At 36.4% G+C, this 24430-nt stretch overlaps 4 protein-coding genes and 1 long non-coding RNA gene across 11 annotated transcripts in view; 2 read left to right on the top strand and 3 right to left on the bottom strand.

Annotated features, from left to right (window-relative positions):
- Positions 1 to 11030, bottom strand: part of LOC109172849 (putative late blight resistance protein homolog R1B-14) — a 361300-nt gene extending 350270 nt beyond the window's left edge. The window contains exons 1-2 of the mRNA XM_019322082.1: positions 10818 to 11030; positions 10599 to 10734 (exon numbers count right to left, since the gene is read on the bottom strand). Coding sequence (XP_019177627.1) covers positions 10599 to 10734; positions 10818 to 10861 — 180 coding nt within the window. The 5' untranslated portion in view covers positions 10862 to 11030. The remainder of the gene's footprint in view (positions 1 to 10598; positions 10735 to 10817) is intronic.
- LOC109172850 (putative late blight resistance protein homolog R1A-3) lies at positions 1628 to 16393 on the bottom strand. Of its 7 annotated transcripts, none has more exons than XR_002052796.1 (4): positions 13554 to 16393; positions 13053 to 13453; positions 12935 to 12956; positions 7527 to 7796 (listed from the first exon to the last, which is right to left on the bottom strand). XR_002052796.1 is itself a non-coding variant. In XM_019322087.1 (3 exons), exons 1-2 carry the CDS (start codon positions 16233 to 16235, stop codon positions 13097 to 13099), a joined length of 3039 nt encoding a protein of 1012 aa, XP_019177632.1. In that variant the 5' UTR covers positions 16236 to 16393; the 3' UTR covers positions 1628 to 1638; positions 13077 to 13096. The 7 variants fall into 7 exon arrangements, 3 of the variants coding, with proteins under 3 accessions (XP_019177632.1, XP_019177631.1, XP_019177629.1); XR_002052794.1 differs by having other exon boundaries at positions 7718 to 7796; positions 12935 to 12963; positions 13046 to 13453; XR_002052795.1 differs by having other exon boundaries at positions 7718 to 7796; positions 12935 to 12963; positions 13058 to 13453.
- Positions 7885 to 10366, bottom strand: LOC109172855 (putative late blight resistance protein homolog R1B-14). Its single transcript, XM_019322098.1, has 2 exons — positions 8192 to 10366; positions 7885 to 8091 (listed from the first exon to the last, which is right to left on the bottom strand). Exons 1-2 carry the CDS (start codon positions 9587 to 9589, stop codon positions 7939 to 7941), a joined length of 1551 nt encoding a protein of 516 aa, XP_019177643.1. The 5' UTR covers positions 9590 to 10366; the 3' UTR covers positions 7885 to 7938.
- Positions 9011 to 14519, top strand: LOC109172868. Its single transcript, XR_002052803.1, has 3 exons — positions 9011 to 9034; positions 9532 to 9535; positions 14437 to 14519. It is a non-coding gene; the product is annotated as an uncharacterized LOC109172868 (long non-coding RNA).
- Positions 16394 to 17635: 1242 nt separating the features above from the next.
- LOC109172828 (pre-mRNA-processing factor 17-like) lies at positions 17636 to 18762 on the top strand. Its single transcript, XM_019322054.1, has 3 exons — positions 17636 to 17889; positions 18184 to 18240; positions 18333 to 18762. The coding sequence occupies exons 1-3, from the start codon at positions 17636 to 17638 to the stop codon at positions 18760 to 18762; spliced, it is 741 nt and encodes a 246-aa protein (XP_019177599.1).
- Positions 18763 to 24430: the final 5668 nt, after the last annotated feature.

The raw sequence follows: 24430 nt of genomic DNA, 5'->3' as shown, positions 1-24430 counted from the left end.
CTGGCCAAGATAGGCGCATGTAGTAGGCAAATTTTATTGTGGAATTGTGGACAATTGATTCATGCAGCAGGGAAGTGAGAAAATAGGTAAATTAATATGAGTGACGTAGAGCAAGAGGCACCAGTGGTTGAGTGGTAGAATAGTACCCTGCCAGGGTACAAACCCGGGTTCGATCCCGGCTTGTGCATTTCATTGAAGCGATGAAGATATCGCGCTGTTGTTGTAGTGAAATGGGTCGCTACGCTTTGTCTGATCTTTATCCGGACGACGACTAAATGGCGCCTCTGAGCTTCTTTTGCTTATTCCCACTAAACTCACACTGTGGGGGGCCCACTATGGCAACAACATTCTTTCTTCAAATCATATCTTTTGTATATAAATATGGACTACTATATTTTAACATTAATCATCCTATTTGATAAAATAGTTAGTTTATTAATCAATTTTAATTTATTTGATCACTATTAATTATTTGACTTAATTAGAAAATTAATATATTTAGTTAATTATTTTTTATATAATTCTAAAATGCTATAATTTAAAAATCTGCTCAAAATAACTTTTTCAATTAACTTGTTAAGAAAAGAAATTATACCAAACAGTTATCAGTTAACAGCTAATTTATCAAACACTTTTCTACAATCAACTAATTTAATCAATTAATTATACCATCTAATTAATCTAATCAACTAACAGTCATTTACCAAAAAATGATCAAAAGGCTAGAATGAAAAATTTTACAATTTAATAACAAAAATATGAAACTTTTTTAAAAATGTAGACAATATAAAGAAAAATTCATTTGGGACATGTTTTATGTCAGAAACGCATGTCACAAAAGCTGAGGAAGCTGCTTGTCTGTGTATAAAAGAGAAGAGATTAGTATGCAAACTTGCATAGGGAGTGGCCTCCTTTTATAGGCAATTTTTGTCAGCACAAGAAAACATGTTCCTACTAGGATCAACCACTGACATATGATTTTCTTAGTAATGATCATTATTGTAAAAATCACGCCTAGATTTATTACTAGAATCGGTGTTCTAGGCGGCCAGTCGTCTAACTCGTCGATTAGTCATTTTTATTTTTTATTCTATTTAATGAGTTATTTCTCTCAAAACGATGTCGTTTTAATAGAAATAAACTTAAATCGTTCAAATCGCTCATAAAACGTCGTTTCTCTATGATTCTATGAATTGATTTGGAAGTTTGGAAGTAAGTTGATACTTTGTGAGTTGTGACTTTTGTGGAATTGTGTTTTGATTCTTTAAATTTTTATACAGTTTAAAATTATAGATTTTTTTAGATTAATATTTAATATTTTATTATTAACTATTAAAATATTAAATACTTTATAATTATCAAGTGTATTTTTTTTTTTAAAAGTCGTCTTAGCGATTTTTCCGTAATGATTTATTTTTCTTACGTGGTTTGACAACTATAATAATTATTACGTATGTTTTTTTTTTGAGAATTATTACGTATGTATTAATTAAAACCCATAATTTGATTTAGGTTGACTTTTAACAAGTAGAAATCTGATGATATAAAATGGAGAAAAAAATATGTTGAAGAGAGTAATTAAGAGAGAATTTAGGGAGCATTTGGTTCTCACATTGGAATCGGAATGAAAATTAAATACTTGGTAATGGTAATGGATTTTGATGAAAGTATTTTGCATGTTTGGTAGTTTGGTGGAATTGAAATGATTATTACCAATATTGATCTTTAGTTGTGTATGACCCTATAATGAGAATAAATGTTTTACAAATACGAAAACAAAAAATCAAGGCAATTGATCCTAATATAATGACATCAAAAGCATTAATTTGAACAAAAAAAATCTAAAAATACTAATCCAAACTTAAAAGTTAAATGACCAATAAGATGAAATGATACATCTTTTTAATTGAAAGGGTAATCAAAATCTATAGTTATGTTTTAAAAAATTATCAACCAAATACTGACTATAATTTTGATTCTCATTCCTAGTGTGTAAACTAATGAGCGAAACACCAACCATTATTGTGTGGACCATAGTCCACACAAGTTGTATGGACCATATTTTGTCCATTGCAAAATAATGTACATTCAGTATAAAAATAATGTATATTCAGTACAAAAATAATGTACATTATATTCAGGAAATGTACATTATTTTTGTTCTGAGTGTACATTATATTGTATAATGTACATTTAGTACAAAAATAATGTACATTTAGTATATTAAAAAGAACAAATTGCACTTTTGGTCCTGTGAGTATTAGGGTACTGACAATTTGAGTACGTGACTTTCAAAACTCCCAATTTAAACCTTTAACTATGCAATTTTTGGCACTTTTGGTCCTCCGGGCCAAATTGCCGGCCAATTTTGGCCGAAAAAACATCAATTAGTTCGAATTGTTTTTTGACGAGGGTAAAATTGTCATTTCACTCCCTTCTTCTTCTTCATTCTCCCTTTCTTCTTCGTTCTTCTTCTTCTTCGCTCAGCATAGGAGTCATTCGATAGCAGTCCAAGCACTGTGCATCCTGATCCTTATGGTCATTCGATTCGGCCCCCACCTAGTGGTTTCCCTCCATTTGAGATGCTTCCTCATCCTGAGATTATGGAGCAGAAGCTTGCCACACATGCAAAAACTTGCAAAAGAAAACCATAGGCTTGCTGCCACCCCTGCACCGAGTTTCGCCGCCGCTCCATCGCCGTATTTCGCAGCGGAGCCACCGACCCCAGTTCCCGCTCCTCTCGTTGCGACTCCATCGCCATCGCCTTCCTCCGCCGCAGAAGCTGAGTCGTCCCCTGTTTCCGTCGCTTCTCCAGTGTCCAGTGTCGCCGCCGCCGCCGCTCCCTCGCCTTCAATCGCCATGCCTCCGCCATCTCCGTCGTCACTACCGCCACTGCTATCCTTAACTTCGTATGGTCTATAACGGTCGACATTATCGTAATCCACATTCAAACCTCCTATGCTAACTTATTAACATACTACCGTAATCCATATCACATCAATAATCAATAATCAATAATTAACAAACTCGGTGCAGGGGATTGAGCAAGAATGTGACTTTGAAGCCTTTTCCAGAAGCGCCAGATTCAAACCTCCACGCCAATGGACACGCGCCGCCTCTCGCCGCCGGAAATCCCCCGGATCCTGTCCGTGTTTTTGGTGAGTGGAGATTGAGTAGCTGATGCCCAATGCTTCAACTTCACAACCTTGCTTCTTCATTATATCCGGCCAAGAGGAGGATCGGATCGGATCGGAGATTAATTTGGCTCCCAGTGCAAGGATGAAGAAGAAGAAGAAGAACGAAGAAGAAGAAGAAAGAAGAAGAAGGGGGTGAATGAAGAAGAAGAGAGTGAAATGACAATTTTACCCTCGTCAAAAAATAATTTGAACCAATTTATGTTTTTTCGGCCAAAATTGGCCGGCAATTTGGTCCGGAGGACCAAAAGTGCCAAAAATTGCATAGTTAAAGGTTTAAATTGGGAGTTTTGAAAGTCACGTACTCAAATTGTCAGTATCCTAATACTCATAGGACCTAAAGTGCAATTTGTTCTATTAAAAATGTACTTTTTGTGATGGTCCACATAACATTGTGTGGACCATGGTCCACACAATAATTTGCCGCGAAACACACCCTTAGAGTGGTTGTAGGCTTGTAGACTTGTAGTGTTCCATCCAATATTTCGTGAATTATGATTAGAGAAATAATTAATGTATTGTTTCAATCACGCAGATTTTAATTTAATGGGAGGAATAAGGACATGGTGAAGGGGATATAATGGTTATTACTCTTATACTCTAACCACTTCAATATTATGATTATCCTAAATATATTTGGAGAGAAAATAAAATTAGTGATGTATATGAACTTTGTTTAAGAAGCTACCTCATTGTCACTGTGAAACTCGATCCCTGATCGTTCATCTCAAACTTTATCTATGTGACCAACTGATGTAGTGGTCATTTTGTCCGATCCGATCCATATTTGTTTAACACTTTAAGTATTTATTTTTTCTTTTCAATGTACAAAATAAATATGAGTTAATACTCAAAAAGATCCTCGACTATAGTGGTTTTTTTCAATTTTGTCCTAAACGACTTTGGTGACTTAATGTAGTCCTAGAGTTTTGTGTTTTTACTCAATTTAGTCCCAAACTTCTATGTTTTTGCTCAATTTAGTCTCCCATTTGTTATTCCATCCATTTGTTGTTAAATAAATAGGCAATTCAGTAATTTTAATATTGACATCTCTTTACTCATAGACATGTGAAGTGCAAAATCCCTTTTTTTTTTTTTTTTTTTACGAATTACTCCCAGAATCACTACTAAACCTGCGAATATAAAATTTGATTCGTAGGCCTGAGAGTAATTTTGGGTGTAATTCGTACAAAAAAAGAGGGATTTCTCACTTCGAAGGTTGAAAGTAAAGAGATGTCAGTATCGATATTATTGAATTGTCCATTTATTTAACACCAATTTGACCGAATAACAAACGGAGGACTAAATTGAGCGAAACACAAAAGTTTAGAACTATATTAGGTCACCAAAATCGTTTAGGACGAAATTGAAAAAAACTAATTGATAGTGCTAATTGCCACGCAAGCGGTAATTAAGATAACACAAGACCAATTAAAGCAAACAACTCTTTTATTGATCGAGGTGAAGGCCCTAAGTACAATCTAAATAGCTGTTCCGAGTGCCGACTGACTGCGGTCGGGATGCTCTGATAACAACTTATCGATCGTCCAAAAGTCCTCCACACTGTTGCTACGGCGGGTATTTATAGCCGCGGCGCCGGAGACACAAACCCGGCTTTCCGGCTAGCCCCACACGTGGCAAACACGTGTCGTTCTCCCTGGCGCCCTGCTGTCAACGCCAAGTGTCGACACGTGTCTCTCCTCAACTCTCTCGTCGAAGGGCTATCGCTCGGTGGTCGACCACTCCGGTCGAGCGATGCCCGGTCGGGAACCGACCGGGTCTTTCCTAAGAAACCCGCCCTGTGACCTGCAAAAGGAGAAGGAAAGAGACGAAGACACACCTGTCGGGCAGGCATAACACGGTCGGGATATTCCCTACCACTAATATAGTAGAGAACAATTTTGGGCATTAACTCAAATAAATATATACTCATTTTGTTCATTTCACCTGTTGTGTACGTGCACACGTGCATGTATGTTTTTTTTTTCGAATAATGTCGGTCAGAAAGCTTCATTATTGCCTTGAAAAATATATTTTTTGATAGTTGAAAATTTTTGGTTAATTCAAAATGTAAAACTTTTAAAATATTTTAGAAAAAAAAAAAAAAGATAAGAAGGAAAAAAACAAAACAAAACAAAACAAAAAGAGAGAAGCAAAGAAAATGACAAAAGAAAAATATAAATAAAGATCAGAAGAGATCGAGGATGAGAGAAAGAAGTAAAGGAGGTGATCGAGGAACCAAAGAGACACACTTTTTTTTTCTTTTAATATTATCTGGCAACACCTTACTGCCAAAGTTGTAGAAACATATTCCGGTAAAAACTTAAATTTATATCTATTTCAGAGAAGCTCCTTTTTAGTTATTTGTTTATTTTTACTAAAATCTAGCATATAGTTATTTTTGTCATAAGGAATATGAATTTCTATCTTATGGCATACGTTATATGCTCAACACGTTCTCTTATGGGCTCCAAGTAAAACGTAGATTATAGTCTCTATACCAAATTGAAATATGTGCTCCATTTCAACTAAAAGCTTAAGGTAATAGTTGGATTGCATATTTATGTTTATGTATTATACTATTATATGCTCAACATTGCCATGCCAAATAATTATGTTTTTATTTATAAAGATTTTCAACCACTCATGTTTGAACAATAGGAAAACATGCTAAGGAGCTAATCGGACAAGTTCTCTAACGACCATTTGTCAGTGGTTGATGTTATCCGCCACTTTCATGAAACAACCTCGTATCATTTTAATTACACTTTAGTTCCATTTGACAATATACGTTACTGAACTCTATTTTTTTATTTCATTTTCCACACAAACTAGTTTCATTATAGTAATGTCGAAGTATTACTTTAATTACACTTCCGATTTGTTTGACAATATATATTATTGTATGTGTTATATTTTTTTAGTTTCATTATACCAACACTAAATTATCGTTTCAATTCTACTATAATTTCATTTGACAATATATATATTTGTAGCATGATACATCATTGGTTCACGATAACAGTAAAAAAATAATAATAATAAAAATTGTTTTGGACCATGGTCCACATAGTGTTGTATGGACTTGTGTGGACCATAGTCCACTGTATAACAATTGCATACAGTAAATTAGTAAATATATTTCTTTCATTTTCCAAAACACCGGCAAATTATATTAAGGACCACGGTCCACATTGCAATGTGGACTTCGAATAAATGTTCCTTTTTAGTATAAAATATTAATTTTTAATGTACTAAAAGTTTTTTTTTTTTTTTTTTTTTGGTAGTATACCTAAAAATGAACCTTCAATACACAAAAAATGAACTTTCAGAAAGAGAACATTCAATGTACTAAAAATAAACTTTTGATATACGAATAATGAACCTTATATCAATGATACTGTCTATCTTGTAAAGTGAATCATAGTCCATGGTATAATGATTGCAAAGCACCAATGCTTATATTGTGGATTGGTCTAAGTGGCTTTCTAACTCAGTTTTACAATGTTCTAATATTTGCAAAAGACATTGGAACTTTCTTTTAAGTCCCCAACAAAATTTTAAGACTAGGTGCTCCAAAACTGGAAAATAATTAGCAACTGCTTTTCAATGTTTGAGATACGATTGTACAATAAGGAGTGCCTTTAGTCCTTGAAACCCCCTTATCAAGTAATATTTGGACACTTCTGTGCATTTCTCGTTCCCTATGCTTTTATCTAATTCCCCAATCTTAAATCCTTTTTTGGCATCTTTACTTGAACCATCCAAATCGGAGCCTATTTCATGTTTATTTCTTGTGAGTAAGTCTTGTATGAGACTGTCTTACTGTGAAACGTGTGATACTTTTTAGTTAAAATATAATACTAACTTGGAGCCCTGTAGATGATTGGTTTTCTTCCCCATAAAGACTTGCAAAAGGTGAAGAACCAGAGATGGATTTGGTTTCAGAAGCTGCTGTTCTCTACTATTTTAGTAGCCATTGAGCAACTCTAAAATGTTTCTGCAACTCAACCCAAAGTTGTTAGTCTCAATTAATGGGTTAGCTGTCAAAACAGGAAATACAAAATAAGAAAAGTGTAGAATATTAGTTGTTGTTATAATTGCTACTTTTATAACTAAAATTCATTTGAATCCATAATGAAATCTGGGGAAATAATTAACATCTTAAAAACATATATAATAATTTCAAGAATTTGCTTTCTATCAGAAAACACTACCAATAACAAAGGAAGAGACTGTCAGGGCAAGATACAAACCAATTTGATGAGTTCAACTTAGGATGTAACAGAAAGCAATATATAACACAGATGGATTTTATTGTTCTAATCAAATTGAAAGCAAAAAATACAACATTTTGATGAACCATTGAGCTCTGCTAGCTTGAAGAATCCACTGGGAACTGAAACAAGAGACCTTTTCTATTTATGTGAATGTTTCTTTCCCCCGAAAGCGAGATGATAAACATCTTCAATCAACCCACAAAGATAGATGAACACCAATCTGGATTGGACTTGAAAAGTGAATATATTTATGGACTTCCTGCAACATTTTTGCCAGTTCTGAACTCGATGAAACCAAACAGTGGACATCGGCAATGACCACCTACAAGCTGAAATATAAAGTTAAGTTCAAATTCTATTGCATGAATAACCCCTCCTTGCACGAAATTAAAGTAAAATTATGTTTATACCAATTACTGTTCCGATATTGCATTGCATTACAATAGCCTCCTCGGTCACTTTCTTCATAAAACTCTCCATGCTTTCCTCTTCTTAGAGCTTTCAACACTTACTTCTTTAGAGCTTTCAACAATTTCTTCTTCACAGCTTTCAAAACTTTCTTCTTCAGAGATTTCCACAGTTTCTTCTTCAGAGCTTTCATTATTTGGCAATTCAACCTTGAAAAGTAATTGAAAATGAGAACACAAATAAAACTAAATTAATACAAAGAACTCGAAGGCAGAGGACTTAGATTTTAAAGAAGAATTAGAGAGAAACCTTAGTTCCAATATGATGAACACGAAGTGCACAATCTGGCATGTTCATAGAGGAAAACGCAAGAGAAGTACAACTGTCTAACACAATTAATTTCATCGTTCCAATTTTTGCAAAACAATCTGGAACCTTTTTCAAAACCCAGCAATATCTTAGGATTAAGCGCTCCAAAACTGGGAAATGATTAACATTTGCATTCCATTGTTTCAGATTTGTATGTGCAATAAGGAGCACCTTTAATACCAGAAATTGCCCCTTCTTTGGTTTCCACTTTGGGCCACAAAAGCCGAAATCTTTCAGTTTCAATATCTCAAGGTTGGGCAACTTACCAATTATGCCCATCACTTTCCATGGAAGATAAGTACAACGAAGCGTCAACTTCTTCAGGTTTGACGGAAAAGCAGTGGGAAGATAAAACCGCTCAACCCTTCCAATTTCAAATTTTAACTTCTCAAGTAGATGTAAATGGACAAGGCTCTTAAGACAACCAGGCAATAGTTCACCTTCAACGTAAATCCCAAGTTCCTTCAAGTTTGGAACCACTCTAAAGTTTGGATTCTGGTCCGAGCTAGTAACTTTCAACCAATAAAGAGTATGTAGATTTTCTCGAACCATGCTTGGGAGATATTGTGAACATCTCTTTTCAAGGCGCAAATGCCTCAACTGTGGCAAATCCAAAATATTACACTGTAGTTGCAAAGGATAATCTTCCATCCATGAACAGACAATGAGAGTTTGTAAACTTTGAAGCTTCAACAATCTAAACTTATAAAGAGAACCTATAGTGCTTAAACCCAAGTATCTCAAATGAATCAAATCAGTTATTCCACTAGGCATGCCATGTAAGTATTTAACAAAAGACAGATCCAGTACTGTTAGCACTTTCAAACACGAGTACACCAACCTGCATTTTGAAAAGTAAAACTCTTTGCCAAAGAAGAGAATGGAGTGAAATTCACGGGAACTGAGATTCCCACAACTGGCTAGAGTGATCGGCCAATGACTTGATTGACAACTTATCCATCGACAAACTTGTAGGGCATGCGTTTCATCAATAATCCGAACAAAGTTCTCTTTTTTAGCCTGTTTCACACAAATCTCATGCAACCGATCGTGAATTTTACACTCCTTCATTTTGCCATCAATACTTACTTTGTCAACTTGAACTAGACTTCTGTTAATAAGATCAAGCAAGCAATTCTCTGCTACTTCCTCTAAACTCTTATTTTTATTTGGCATTAAAAATCCTTCTGCAACCCATAAGTTGATTAATTTCTTAATAGGGATACAACAATTTCTAGGAAAAACTCCAAAATAAAGAAAGCAAACTTTTAATTGACAAGGCATGTAATCATAGCTCAACAAAAGTATTTTCGAAGTTTTGTCATCAGCCCAATCCATTCCATCCAACGTTTCTGCAACTTCTCTCCATACTTTTAATGATCCTTTGGTTGCTGCCAGAAATTTGAGAAGAAATTTGACGCCCAAGTTTCTCTAGTTCAGGGGAGCAAAAGCATCTTACTCCAAACACCTTCATAGAAAATAATTTCCAGCTGTTCTCTAGATTTTGGAACTTCATTCTTTTAATGTCACAAAAATAACTTAAGTGTTCAGCCACATCAACTACCCGAGTAGTTATCATGATTGGATTTCTTTCACTAGAATTATGTGGAAAACATCTTTGGATGGCATACCAGACTTCCGTAGTCCATACATCATCTAAGAAAATTAGATACCTCTTACCCATCAAACTTCTACGTAGTTTCTCTTCTAGTTGAGCTTCGTCCATGTTAGAGATTTCTCTAGTAATCGGCATAATACAACGTAATAAACCAATGAGCATCTCTTTAAGGTTATATTCTTTCGACACAACAACCCATGCTCGAATTTCAAAGCAAGCAGTAATACGTTGATCTTGAAAGACTACTTTGGCTAATGTTGTCTTTCCAATGCCTCCTTCTCCCACGATTGAGATAATGTCTCGTTCTATGGATTCTGACTGAATGATCATATGCACTATCTCTTCTACATCTTCCTCGAATCCTACAATGATTTCATTCTCAGTATTAGAAGCATATTGCAAGCTACCCCCAACCATGACACTCTCCTCCTTGAAATCATTTGTTGATGAACCAACATATGAAAAATTATTTGCATTTTGCATCAAGATCCTTGATTCAATTTCTCCAATATCTCTTACTGCTAGTTCCAAGGTCCTAGAAAGATGAATATATCCCCAAAATGCATACTTTTCTCCCCTATTAGCTGCCTGCAGATAAACTTGATACAGTGCAGATTTTATTTCTCGTTCTATTCGAGCAGCTACACGCCGGATGTCAGCTTCCATAGCAAGTGGGCTATTGTTTTTTTTCCCAGATTCCTCAAGAAAAGCTTGCAAAATGCGGAGCTTGTGCGACAATGACACAAAAATTTCTTTACCATTACGAATCAGAGATGGATTGAGTTGAAGAAGGTGTTCTACCATATCTAGCAGAGAGGTTACGACAACAAAAGCCATTGAACAACTCCAAAGTCTTCCTGAAACTCAAATCAGAGGTATTTGTCTCAATATTGAGCATGAACGAAGACAGAGATGGTTAGCTTGACTAATGGTTGGTGTCATATATTATTATCCAAAAGAGTTGTTTCCCCATACTGATACAGTGATACCATGATGTTTAACAGGTTCTTAAACACAGTAATTTCATGGTTGGATTGTATTACAGTAGAAAACAATACAAATAGCAAAACGAAAATACAAATGGAAATTCAGAATTGCGCATAAAACTATCTAAAAACTCTCTGATCTACAAAAGGTTTAAAGCCAAGCTATCAAAAAAGTAAAGAAATTCAGATGGCAAAGTGGTGAGTGAGTTATGCTGAACTATATCCAAGTAAAAAAGGAATTCAGTGGCAACATATCATCTGGGAGAAAGTATGAAACATACCTTAGGTTGATGAAGATGGAGATGTAGTTACTGAATTGGGTTTGGGTAATATCAGATCAAAATCAACAACTGTTAATGCGTTGAATTCATGAATTTGCTATGCTATTGGCACAACTGGATCTGCAATATCAAGAATATGGTCCCATACTTTTAAATGTTGCAAATATATCTTCATCTTTGCAAATCTGTCACTATTTTGGTCTTCTGGTGAGTGGAAACATCAAACATTTGACATTATTAAGGTTAAGATATCTTCATGAGTTGTTTTAGTAGTTCAGGAGTTTGGTTTGGATAAAATAACTAAATCTAAAGAATATAATGCTTATGTTTTGATTTGTCAACTACTCAACTAACAAAAACTATCACAATCTTGTAAAGTTGATTATATATTTAACAATTTTTTATAGTGAACGATCAAAATGACTAGATGAAACTAATAAGTGAACTTTGTAACTCAGCCAAGTTTTAAACTTTTTCTTCCAATCACAAATAAAATATAGCCCTCGGGGCATTTGGTCAAGTGGATAAGCCTCACTTAAGACTTACTTTTGCCGGCAAGATGGGGCTTTGATTCCTGCGTTTACTTTCTCATGAGTGTGGAGATGGGTACCTAGGGTCCAAGATATAATCTGACAAAGCCATGAAACCAAGGGTTAGCAAAGAAAAAATTAATAAATAAATGGTAGAAAAAAAATAGCAAATGCCAACTGCACATACAGCTGTCTAGCACTTGCACGCATTTTAGTATTCTAATCATTGACTTTTGGCCTTTGCAACCACCTCTTTTGTTTTTTAATCTTTAATTTCATTTACAAAGATAATATATATATATATATATATATATATATATATATATATATATATATATATATATATATATATATATGCCAAAGACCGTGTGGTCAAGCAGCCCGAGCAAGGGCAGTGACTCTTTGTGCTTCAATAGGTACGGCATAGCATAAAATTACCTAACAATACTCTATAAAATTCAGAGGGAAAAATGATGAGTAGGTTATGCTATAGTGCTATACTATATCATTAGCAAAGAACTTATTAAGATATTTCCACAGGTTGTTTTAGTAGTTCAGGTGCTTGGTTTTGGATAAAATAACTAAATCTAAAGAATATAATCCTTATGTTTTAACATGCCAGATGGAAAAAACTATTACAATCTTATAAAGTCGAGTATATATTTTATAATTTTTAACAGTGAATGATCGAAACAACTAATGAAACTAATAAATGAACTTTGTAACCAAATCAAATTTTAGTCTTTTTCTTCCATTATCACAAATAAAATATAGCAAATGCCAACTGCATATGTAGCCATTTGCACTCATTTTAGTATTCTATTCTGCAACCAACTCTTCTATTTATCTAATCTTTCCTTTCATTTACAAAGGTAATGAATATATATAGTTCAAGGAAATACTACAATGTCAAATGTAAAAGTATCGCATTCTCAAAATAAGCATTTTCAAGATACAAACCAATTTGATGAGTTCAACTTAGGATGTAACAGAAAGCAATATAACACAGATGGATTATATTGATATAATCAAATGGAAAGCAAAAAATACAACATTTTGATGAACCATTGAGCTGTGCATGAAGAATCCACTGGGAACTGAAGCAAGAGACCTTTTCTGTTTGTGTAAGTTTCTTTCCCCCAGAAAGAGAGATGATAAACATCTTCAATCAACCTAAAGAGACAGATCAACACCAATCTGGATTGGACTGCAACATTAGCCAGTTCTGAACTCGATGAAACCAAACAGTGGGTGTCAGCAATGACCACCTTACAAACTTCAATCACGAGTCTACAAGCTGAAAGAGAAAAGTGAAATTCAAATTCTATTACATGAATAGCCTCCTTTTGGACAAAATTAGAGTAAAATTATGTATATACCAACTACTGTACCGATATTGCATTGCAATACAATAGCATCCTCCTCCTCTGTCACTTTCTTCTTAGAGCTCTCCACACTTTCCTCTTCAATTCACTCAGTCTCAATGCATTCCTTTTTAGAGCTTTCAACACCTTCTTCTTCAGATATTTCATCACCCTTTTCCAAGCTTTCAGCCCTTTTTCGTGATCAGAGCTTTCAACACTTGCTTCTTTAGAGATTTCCACACTTTCTTCTTCAGAGCTTTCAACACTTTCTTCTTTGGAGCTTTCCACACATTCTTCTTCAGAGATTTCTACAATTTCTTCCTCGGAGCTTTCTACACTTTCTTCTTCAGAGATTTCTAAAACTTCTTCCTTAGAGCTTTCTACACTTTCTTCTTCAGAGCTTTCATTATTTGGCAATTCAACCTTCAAAAGTAATCGAAAATGAGAACAAGAATAAAAATAAATTAACACAACGAATTTGAGGACAGAGACCTTATATTTTAAAGAAGAGTTAAAGAGAAACCTTAGTTCCAACACGACGAACACGCAGTGCCTCATCAGGCATTTTCATAAACAATAACATGTTTGTAGAAGAAAACTGGTTTGTAGAAGCCACAAGAGAAGAAGTACAACTATCTAACACAATTAATTTCATTGTTCCAATTTTTGCAAAACACTCTGGAACCTTTTCCAAATCCCAACAATATCTTAGGATTAGACGCTCCAAAACTGGGAAATGATGAACATTTGCATTCCATAGTTTGATATTTGAATGTGCAATAAGGAGTACCTTTAATACCCCAAACTCCCCATCTTTTGGTTCCCACTTTGGACCATGAAAGGCAAAATCTTTCAATTTAAGAACCTCGAGCTTCTGCAACTTGCCAATTACACCCATATTTTCCCATGGAAGATAAGTACGACGAAATGTCAATTTCTTAAGGTTTGATGGAAAAGCAGTAGGAAGGTAAAACTGTTCAACCCTTCCAATTTCAAATTTTAACTTCTCAAGTAGATGTAAATGGACAAGGCTCTCAACATAACCAGGCAGTAGTTCTCCTTCAATGTAGATCCCTAGTTCCTTTAGGTTTGGAACCATTCTAAAGTTTGGGTTTTGATCCAAGCTAGAAACTTTCAACCAATAAAGAGTTTGTAGATTTTTTTGAACCATGCTTGGGAGATATTGTGAACATCTCTTTTGAAGGCGCAAGTGCCTCAGTTGCGGCAAATCTAGAATATCACATGGCAGTTGCAAGGGATATTCATCTATCCATGAACAAACAATGAGAGTTTGCAAATTTTGAAGCTTCAACAGTCGAAACTTAGAAAGAGAGCCAATAGTTCTAAAAGCCAAGTATCTCAAATGAACCAACTCCACTGTTCCACTAGGCATGCTGTGTGAGTAGTTAATTAAAGATAAATCCAATACTCTTAACAATTCCAAACAAGGGTATAACAACCTGCATTTTGAAAGGTATAACTCTTTACCACAGTAGAGAATGGAATGGATTTTATTGGAAGTGTGGTTTCCATAATTTGCTTGAGTGATTGGCCAATGACTTGATTGCCAACTTGTCCAACGACTAGTTTTTGGAGCATTTTTTTCATCAATAACACAAACTATATTCTCCTTTTTAGCTTCTGTGATGCAAATCTCATGTATTCGGTCATGAATCTTACATGACTTAATTTTGCCATCAATACCTAGTTCGTTAACTTGAACTAAACTTCTATTAATAAGATCAAGCAAGCAATTCTCTGCCACTTCTTCCAAACTCTTATTCTTCTCTGGCTTTAAAAACCCCTCTGCAACCCATAAGTTGATTATTTTGTTAACAAGGATGTTACTATCTTCAGGAAAAGCTCCAAAATAAAGAAAACAAGCTTTCAAGTGAGTAGGCAAGTAGGTATAACTCAATGAAAGTATTTTTGAAATTCTGTCATCAATCCTATCTATTCCATCCAGAGTTTTCTCGACATCTCTCCATATTTCTAATGAATCTTTCACTGTAGCCAGAAGTCCAGCAATCAAAACTATTGCTAGTGGTAGTCCATGGCATTGTAGAGTAATACGATTCCCCAGGAATTGAAGAAAGTTCCTGATCTCCCAGGTGGTCGAATTAGGGTCTTCAAATTTGAAGGGCAAAAAATCATTTCTCCCAAAAGTTTGATATTCACATGTAAGGAAGAAAAACCGATCACCGGATCTCCCAAACACCTTCCTCGTAAATAATGTCCGGCTTGCCTCTAGAGTTAGATACTTCATGAAGTGAGGATCCTCACTTGTGTACCTAGCCACCTCCGTGAACCGAGTAGTTATCAAGATTCGACTTCCATTTAAATTATCTGGAAGACATCCTTGGATGGCATCCCAGGCTGTAGTAGTCCATATGTCATCTAAGACAATTAAATACTTCTGACCCATCAAACTTTTGCAAAGATGCTCTGCTAGCTGGGAGTCGTCTTTCATGGCGATTTCACTCGTGATTAGCATAATACAACGTAAAAGGCCAATTAACATCTCTTTGAGGTTATGATGTTGAGACACGACGACCCATGCACAAATGTCAAAGTGAGTAGTAGCTAGTTCTTCAAAGACTCTCTTAGCTAGTGTAGTTTTTCCTATGCCTCCTTCCCCCACAAGCGAGATCACTTCTCGTTTCAATAGATGTTGGTTAAGGAGCCTTCGCAATAATATAGCTTCATCTTTTGCAAATCCTACAATCACTTGATCCTCAAGCTCTAAAGCCCTTTGGGTAGCAGCCCCAGCCATACTGTCCTGATTCAAATCATTTGCTAATGAATTGACTTGTGGGGATGCAGTTCTTACTTTTTCTATCAAGATCCTTAACTCAACTGGGTCAATATCTTTTACTAATACTTCTTCCAAGGTTTGATGAAGCCCTTCATTAGCTGCAACTATACACTCTCCCTCTCCCTTGTTAGCTGCCAAATAAACTTGTCTCAACCTAGATTCTATTTTCATTTCTGCTTCAGAAGCTACATCTAGGATCTCTGCCTCCAACATTTTTTTCGCCTGGCTGTGGTTGGCTTTCAGCCCAGATTCCTCAAGAAAGCCTTGAATAAATTCGAGCTTTTTGGACAAAGACACTACCAATTCTCGATTATAAATAACCAAAGATGGATTGGGGTGCAGAAGTTTCTCTACTATTTCTAGCAGAGAAGTTACCACAACAAAAGCCATTTCTGAAGCTTAGATCAGAGTTGTTACTCTCAAGTCTCAATTATAGAAACAGAAATAGAATGGGCATAGCGGGGATGGTTAGAACTATCGAACAAGATACATATGCTTTGGCATTTGGGCATTACACTATACTATCAAAATAAATAAATTTGCCAGCAAAATCAATTTCAGAAACATAAAGCATACCTTCACAGAAATCGTATTGTAGAGATTGTAGTATGTTGATGAAGAGAGTGGCTTAGCAATATCAAGAACAGTGATGGTGGTAGGTAAGTCAAAACTTGTTTGTTGAATTTGTCAATGCTATGGGCACAGCTGGGTCTGCAATATCAAGATCAGCGTACCGGCTCAATCATTATGGACCATAATCTATTTTGTTGAATATTACTCACTCTATTAAAATTTCAAATCCATTAAACAGAACATAGTAAAAATTCAAATAGGCCATTCAACTGCACATCAAATTACAATTAGGTCATTGAATTAAAAAAGAATGCAATTGAATCGTTAAACAACACAACAATATGCAATTTAGTCCAAAATAACTTGTTTACCTGATGTTGCAAGTTACCGATTTTAAAATTAATTTTTTAAAATAATTTTTAATAAATAAATAATTAAAATATTAAAAAAAAAACTACAGGTCGGAGACGAAGAGACCTTTGTCTCCATGGCCAAGGAGACGAAGGGACCTCGTCTCCATGGCTATGGAGACGAAGATCTTTGTCTCCATGGCTGGAGATGGAGGTTCGTCTCCAGCCATGGAGATGAAGTCGGTCGGACACGATTCGTCTCCGGCGGACAGTTTCTGTTTTTTTTTTTAATTATTTATTTATTAAAAATTATTTTAAAAAATTAATTTTAAAATCAGTAACTTGGTACATTAAGTAAACAAGTCATTTTGGGCTAAATTGCATGTTTTTGTGTTGTTAATGGCTTGCAATCTTGTTTAGTTCAATGGCCTAATTACAATTTGGTACGCAGTTGAGTGGCCTATTTGATCCTTATTCCTAAAAATTAAAATACATATAATATAATATTGATATAGTAATTTCGATAAGAGTTAATTCCAGCAATAGTCCTCCGACTATTGTGATTTTCCAAAATTGGTCCTCGTCTTTTAATTTGGACGAAAAAGACACTCGACTTTCAGATTTGTTCCACCATTGGTCCTTCCGTTAACTTTCAGTTTGTTAGGTGTTAGTGTAGGGGCTAAAATGGTCATTTCATTAGCTTTAAAAAAAAAAAACAGCTTGCTTTCCTCTTCCTCATGTTCTTGAAGAAAGACGGTTTGCAATTGAGCTGACTGAGGAACAGAAGAAGTATGTTGAAGAGTAAGGGCGAGGAGAAAGGTGAAAGAGAAAAAGGAGAGCCTTTGGTTATTGAGAAGAGTACTTTTCATGGTAAGGAAGAGAGGGTCATGGATTGCACCTTCTAAGGACGCCAGGCCACAGAATGATCACTATTATATTCCAAAGAAATTGGCGCATACTTGGAGTGGCCACACGAAAGGAGTTTCAACTATTAGGTTCTTCCCCAAGCATGGCTATTTGATTATTTCTGCTGGAATGGACACGAAAGTGAAGATTTGGGATGTTTTCAATTCAGGCAAGTGCATGAGGACTTACATGGCCACATGGGGCACTCAAAGGCGGTGAGAGATATTTGATTTAGCAATGATGGAACTAAATTTTTAACTGCGAGCTATGACAAATTTTTTTGACATCCCATGTGTTTAATTTATATGTCAGATTTTTTTTTTTTGGAGTTTATTTGAGTTCAAATGCGATTAATATTTGAAAAATGTTTATTTAACTGTTGAGAAAAAATCTGAGTTAGTTTGTAAGAAACCTGCTCATCTTGCAGTTTTCTTGATATATCATTTTTTTTTTTTGGAATCAAAAGATCATTTTCACTGGACTCTGTTTATGCTTTGATGGATGGTTAGTGCTGCAGTAGTGGTTAAAGCTTTTGCAGATGAATCTGCAAGCTCGAAAACACACATGTAAAATTCCAGTTTAAAACTAAAATAGCTTCATGTAATGTAGTGTAAATGGGATGAATCCTCCATGTTTTTTATCTGAACTATGTACTAAGACAGTGGGATATGAACTCTGGACAGATTATTCAAGAGTATGATCAGCATCTTGGAGCAGTTAATACAATCACATTTGTAGATGACAATAGGAGGTTTATGACTTCTAATAGTGATGATAAATATCTCCGGGTATGGGAGTTTGGCATTCCTGTTGTTATAAAGTACATTAGTGAATCCCATATGCATTCTATGCCCTCCATTTCACCACATCCAAATGGGAATTGGCTTGCGGCCCAGAGTTTGGATAATCAAATCCTTATTTATAGTACTAGGGAGAGGTTCCAGCTGAAGAAGAAGAAGAGATTTGCTGGACATATTGTAGTTGGGTATGCCTGTCAGATTAATTTCTCACCTGATGGGCAGTTTGTCCTGTCAGGAGATGGTGAAGGTAGATGTTGTGAGGAAGAAGAAAGCAAGTTAATGAAATGACCATTTTAGCCCTTACACTAACACCTAACAAACTGAAAGTTAACGGAAGGACTAATGTTGGAACAAATCTAAAAGTCCAGTGTCTTTTTCGTCCAAATTAAAAGACAAGGACCAATTTTGAAAAATTACAATAGTCGGAGGACCATTGCTGGAATTAACTCTTTCGATAATTAAATGTACTAGATGTTTTATGCTATATTATTATTGTGGAATAAATTAAAATTTTAAAAATATTGTTAAATTCAATTTTTTTAATAATTAACGTTATAAAAAAATTATTATTAATAAAAACTATTATTTACATCACAAGTTATATTTTATATTAAACTAATTAAGTTCGAACTAAATTATACGAAATATTAAACTAATTAAATTCGAATTAATAATTGAGAAATCAAATTATTTTAGTGTACAAATCATATTATTGTAGTTTAGAAATCAAAGAAATCATTAAAATGTATGTGAACATCATCAAGTGAAACTAACACTTTTTTTTTTTTTTTTTTTTTTTTTTTTTTTTTTTTACAAAAATTTCATTTTAAACATAAAGTCAAACTCCTTGGAAGAATTGAGATCTCTCCATGAGAGATTCCCCCTTGAAGAAGCAAATTTGAATTGTGTGAGATCATAATAAAAGAGAAGATATGTGATGCCAGAATCAATCATGATTCCCAGATTCATTCAAAATTATTATTAATTATACCTAAAATCGGAAAACAAAATTATGATTTGAGCAGAATCAGGAATTCAGTAGATGGATTGAAGAAATGATTGTAAGAAGCTAATGGTTTTCAGCAGGAAGCATGCTTACCATCACTAGAAATAAGAGTGCTCTAACAGTACTGTCAGATGCCCCGGAGCTCTAAAGTGCAATCCCAATAGAAGGCTATAATCAATTATATGCTGTGATTCTAAAAACTGGCAAATCTGTAACTGTTATTGCTCATCAATATAAAGAGCCTATAAATATACATAATCTCATTTTCCAATGTTTGAGATCCGATTGTGCAATAAAGAGTGCCATTAGTCCTTGAAACCCCCTTATCAAGTAATATTTGGATACTTTGAATTTCTCGTTCCCTATGCTTTTATCTAATTCTCCAATCTTAAATCCCTTTTTTGGCATCTTTACTTGAACCATCCAAGTCGGAGCCTATTTCATGTTTATTTCTTGTGAGTAAGTCTTGTATAAGACTGTCTTACTGTACCGTGAAACGTGTAATACTTTTTAGTTAAAATATAATCCTAAGTTGTAACATTGTAGATGATTGGTTTTCTTCCCCATAAAGACTTGCAAAAGGTGAAGAACCTGTAATGGACTTAGGGGTAGAATGATAGAAATTGAAGGTAGAAGAGAGGAATTTAGGGTTTAAAAGAGATAAAAGAAGAAGAAAAGAGATGATGTTTGTATTAAATCTTAGCATAAGAACTTCCATCCTTCTTACAGAAGCTAAATACAAGCTAAGGCTAACAAAATCCCACAATTCAGCTCTCTACAACTAACTGACGCACAACTGGAATTGGGGATGCAAAACGACGTCGCTGGAAGGGATCAACTGCTGCCCTGCAACTGCCCAATCCTACGTCATCGTTTCAATTTATTCTCACCAACGAATTAACGGCTGCTCAGACAACATCGTTTAGGCCTGTTCCCAACTGTTGTATGACTAGGCTTTATCTGCTTCACTTCTTCCATTTGCTCTTACACTTGGAGCCATTACATCACCCCCCCCCCTCTCCCAAGGATCCTTGTCCCCAAGGATCAAATAAGGGAAATTGGCTTTTGATGTGATAAAAATCTTCCCAAGTAGCTTGCTCCTTTGGTAAGTTGGTCCATTGGACAAAAATCTGACGAACTGCCTTGTTATTGCGCTTGACCAACCGTTTAGCCAACACTTGCAAAGGCTCAGCCAGCACCTGACCATCATCACCAGTCAGTGGAGGATCCAATTGAACAGGAGTGCCATCCCCCACCTTCTTCTTTAACTGTGAGACATGGAATACTGGGTGTAGCAAGGAGTTAGGGGGTAAAGACAGCTTATAAGCCACAACACCAATCCTTGCCACCACCTTGTAAGGACCATAAAACTTGGCAGACAGCTTCAGATTGCTTCTCACAGCCAGTGTGGTCTGCCTATAGGGTTGGAGCTTGAGAAAATCCCAATCCCCAATATCAAAAGATCTCTCAGACCTCCCTTTGTCAGCCTGAACCTTCATCCTGTTTTGAGCTTGTCTGAGATTGTCTTTTAGGGCCAACAGTACTGCATACCTGTCTATCAGCCAATCAGTGACCTGTCCCCCAGAGTGGACTCCATCAGCAAGGAGGGGAGGGACATAGCCATAAAGGGCTTGAAAAGGAGAACACTTCAAGGCAGTGTGGTAATTAGTGTTATACCACCACTCTGCCAAGTGCAACCACTTACCCCAACTACTAGGCTTTTGGAAAATCATACATCTCAAATAATATTCAACACACTTATTAACTCTCTCTGTCTGCCCATCAGTTTGAGGATGATAGGCAGTTGAGAGATTCAAATCCACATGCAACCCCTTGAAAACAGACTGCGAAAATTTGCTAGTAAATATTTTATCCATGTCAGATATAATGGACTTAGGCAGCCCATGAAGTTTGTAAACATTTTCTATAAACAAGTCAGCTACCAACTCAGCAGTATAAGGGTTACTTAAAGCAATGAAGTGCCCATACTTTGTCAACCTGTCCACAACCACCAAGATGACATCCTTCCTATTGGATTTAGGAAGTCCCTCAATAAAATACATGGACACACATTGCCAAGCCTCTCCTGGAATAGACAAAGGCTGTAAGAGTCCAGGTAAAGCAACAGTCTCACTCTTGCATCTTTGGCACAATTCACAGGTTTTTACCAAGTTAATCACATCCTTCTTCATGCCCTTCCAATAGAAAAATAGCTTCATCTTGTGGTAAGTTCCAGCTTGGTCAGAGTGGCTCCCAACAACACTCTCATGGAGCTTAAGGATCAGATCCTTTCTTAACCCCCCATTAGAACCCACATATAGTCTGTCTTTGTACCTTAAAAGGCCCCTAGTCACAGAGATATGACTCCCCACATCAGGACTGACCAAGGCAGGAATAAGTCTCGCAGCAACCCATTCATCCCCTTCATAGCTTGCAACAATTTCTTCCATCCATAGAGGTTGCAGCACAGAGATAGAATTTCAGGTGGCCTCCCCAAATTCCCTCCTAGACAGAGCATCAACAGCTACATTGTCAGCCCCCTTTTTATACTGAATAGAGTAGTCAAGCCCCAGCAGCTTAGATAGCCCTTTTTGTTGCAAAGCTGTGGTAATCTTTTGTTCTAGTAGGAACTGTAAACTGTGGTGATCAGTCTTAATGGTGAAGTGTCTTCCCAGTAAATAGGATCTCCATTTGTCCACTGCATTGATGATTGAAATATATTCCTTCTCATAGATGGATAGGCCAAGATGTTCTGCCCCAAAGGCCTTGCTGTAAAAAGCAATAGGCCTTCCTTCTTGAGTCAAAACAGCCCCCATGCCCCTGTAGTTGGCATCAGCTTCAATTGTCAATTCCCTCTGAAAGTCAGGCAAAGCTAGAACATGAGAGTTGCAAAGGGTCTACTTAAGTAGCTCAAAGGCCTCCTCAGCTGCTGGAGTCCAATGGAAGGCATCCTTTTTGAGCATGTCTGTCAAGGGCCTAGAAATGATAGCATAGGCCTGAACGAACTTCCTATAGTAGCCAGCTAGTCCTAGAAAGCCCCTCAACCCTTTAACAACCAAAGGCTTGAGCCAAGCAGCCACTGCTTCCAACTTACTGGGGTCAGTTTGCAACCCTTTGGCAGAGATAATATGGCCCAAATACTCTACCTGTGGCTGAGCAAAAGAGCATTTACTCCTTTTGGCCAACAGTTTGTGTTGTTGCATAACTCTGAAGACCTCTCTCAAATGCTGTCAGTTCATGTCCCAACTTGCACTGTAAACCAAAATGTCATAAAAAAACCAAGACAGACTTCCTCAATAAATTCTTAAACACTTGATTCATAAGGGCCTGAAAGGTGGCAGATGCATTGGTAAGGCCAAATGGCATGACTTTGAACTCATATAGGCCTTGATGAGTTCCAAAAGTAGTCTTGAACTCATCTCCTTCCTTCATTCTGACCTGATGGTACCCAGACCTTAGATCAAGCTTGGAGAAACAAACTGCCCCTGCAAGCTCAAAAAACAAGTCCTCCACCAAGGGAATAGGGAACTTATTCTTCACTGTGATGGAGTTAAGAGCTCTGTAATCAATGCAAAATTTTCATGAATTATCCTTCTTGGGAACTAACAACACTGGTGAAGCAAAACAGGAGGAACTGTGGGAGATTACACCTGCAGCTAGCATTTCATCCACCATTTTCTCTATGATATTCTTTTGATCAAAAGAATATCTATAGGGACCAATATTAATAGGTTTGGAACCAGGTATAAGGGTGATAGAGTGGTCTAAGGTTCTTTGTGGAAGTAAGGTGGTAGGTTCCTGGAATAAGTGCTGAAACTCCTGCAAAATACTGTCAAGTTCAGGGAAATCAGTCAACACAGGTTGAAGGGTGGGAATGGTAGGGGTAGGTGTATTTTCCAAGGCAGCATCACATTGGACTAAAAATCCCTGAATTCCTTCCTTATGCCATTTTCTCAGCTGCTTATTAGAGGTACTTCTCAACATCACATTTCTGGTTAGCCCTTTCAGGTAAACCTTTTTCCCTTCCTTATAGAAGGAAATGCCAGGAGGTCTGGTGTGTAGTTGGATTTGGGCAAATTGATCCACCCAATCCATACCTAAGACCATATCACACCCTCCCAATCTCAACAGCCTGAAATCCTTGACAAACTCCTCCTGCTGAATATGCCAGTTAAGGCCTAAGCAAATTGAGCCACACACAATCTTCTCTCCATTTGCTACTGTCACCATAAGCACCTTTGCCCTCTCTGGTTCCCTTCTCAATTGGCTTAACAGTTTGGGATCCAGAAAATTGTGGGTGCTCCCACTATCAACAAGTATTATAATGGGCTGTTTCTGGATAGAGCCTAAGAGTTTGATGGTATTTAGCCCCTCACCCCCTACAACAGCACTCAGAGACACCTCAGCCTCCTCAGGACTGTCCACCTGTTCTAGTGGTTCAGGGTAATCACATTCTTGGTCCTCTATAATGTTGAATGTAGGTCCTCTACATTTGTGTCCAGGTTGCCATGCCTCAAAGCACTTAAAACACCTTCTTTGGTCTCTGAGTTGGTTTCTAAATTGGACGATATCAGGGGCTTTAGAAGCTGTAGTTTGGGTGGAGGTTGCTGGTTTTTGTTGGTGTATGGTAGGTGTTTTGTTTATAAGGGTAGGATGGTTTGACTGTGAGTTGTAGGTTTTTGGTGTGGGGGTGGTTTTTGCAGATCAGTTTGGGGTTCTTGGGTTATCAGTGGTTCTCAATCCTCTCTCAAACTGCCTAGCAAACCATATGGCTGCTTCCAGGTTCCTAGGCTGAGAGGTCCTGACAAAACACCTTAGGTTGGGTCTAAGCATGGCAACATAGTTCTTAAGGAAGTAGTGATCGGTAAGGTAAGGGAAATCTCTCATCAACAAGCTCTTGTAACCCTCATACTCATTAGTAAATTCATCAATTCCCCCTCCCTGTTTGCA

Source organism: Ipomoea nil, unplaced genomic scaffold (genome assembly GCF_001879475.1).
Source record: "Ipomoea nil cultivar Tokyo-kokei standard unplaced genomic scaffold, Asagao_1.1 scaffold0436, whole genome shotgun sequence".
NCBI classification, from domain to species: Eukaryota; Viridiplantae; Streptophyta; class Magnoliopsida; order Solanales; family Convolvulaceae; genus Ipomoea; species Ipomoea nil.
Note: the sequence above shows the minus strand (reverse complement) of the source record. Positions and strands in the feature narration are given on the sequence as shown.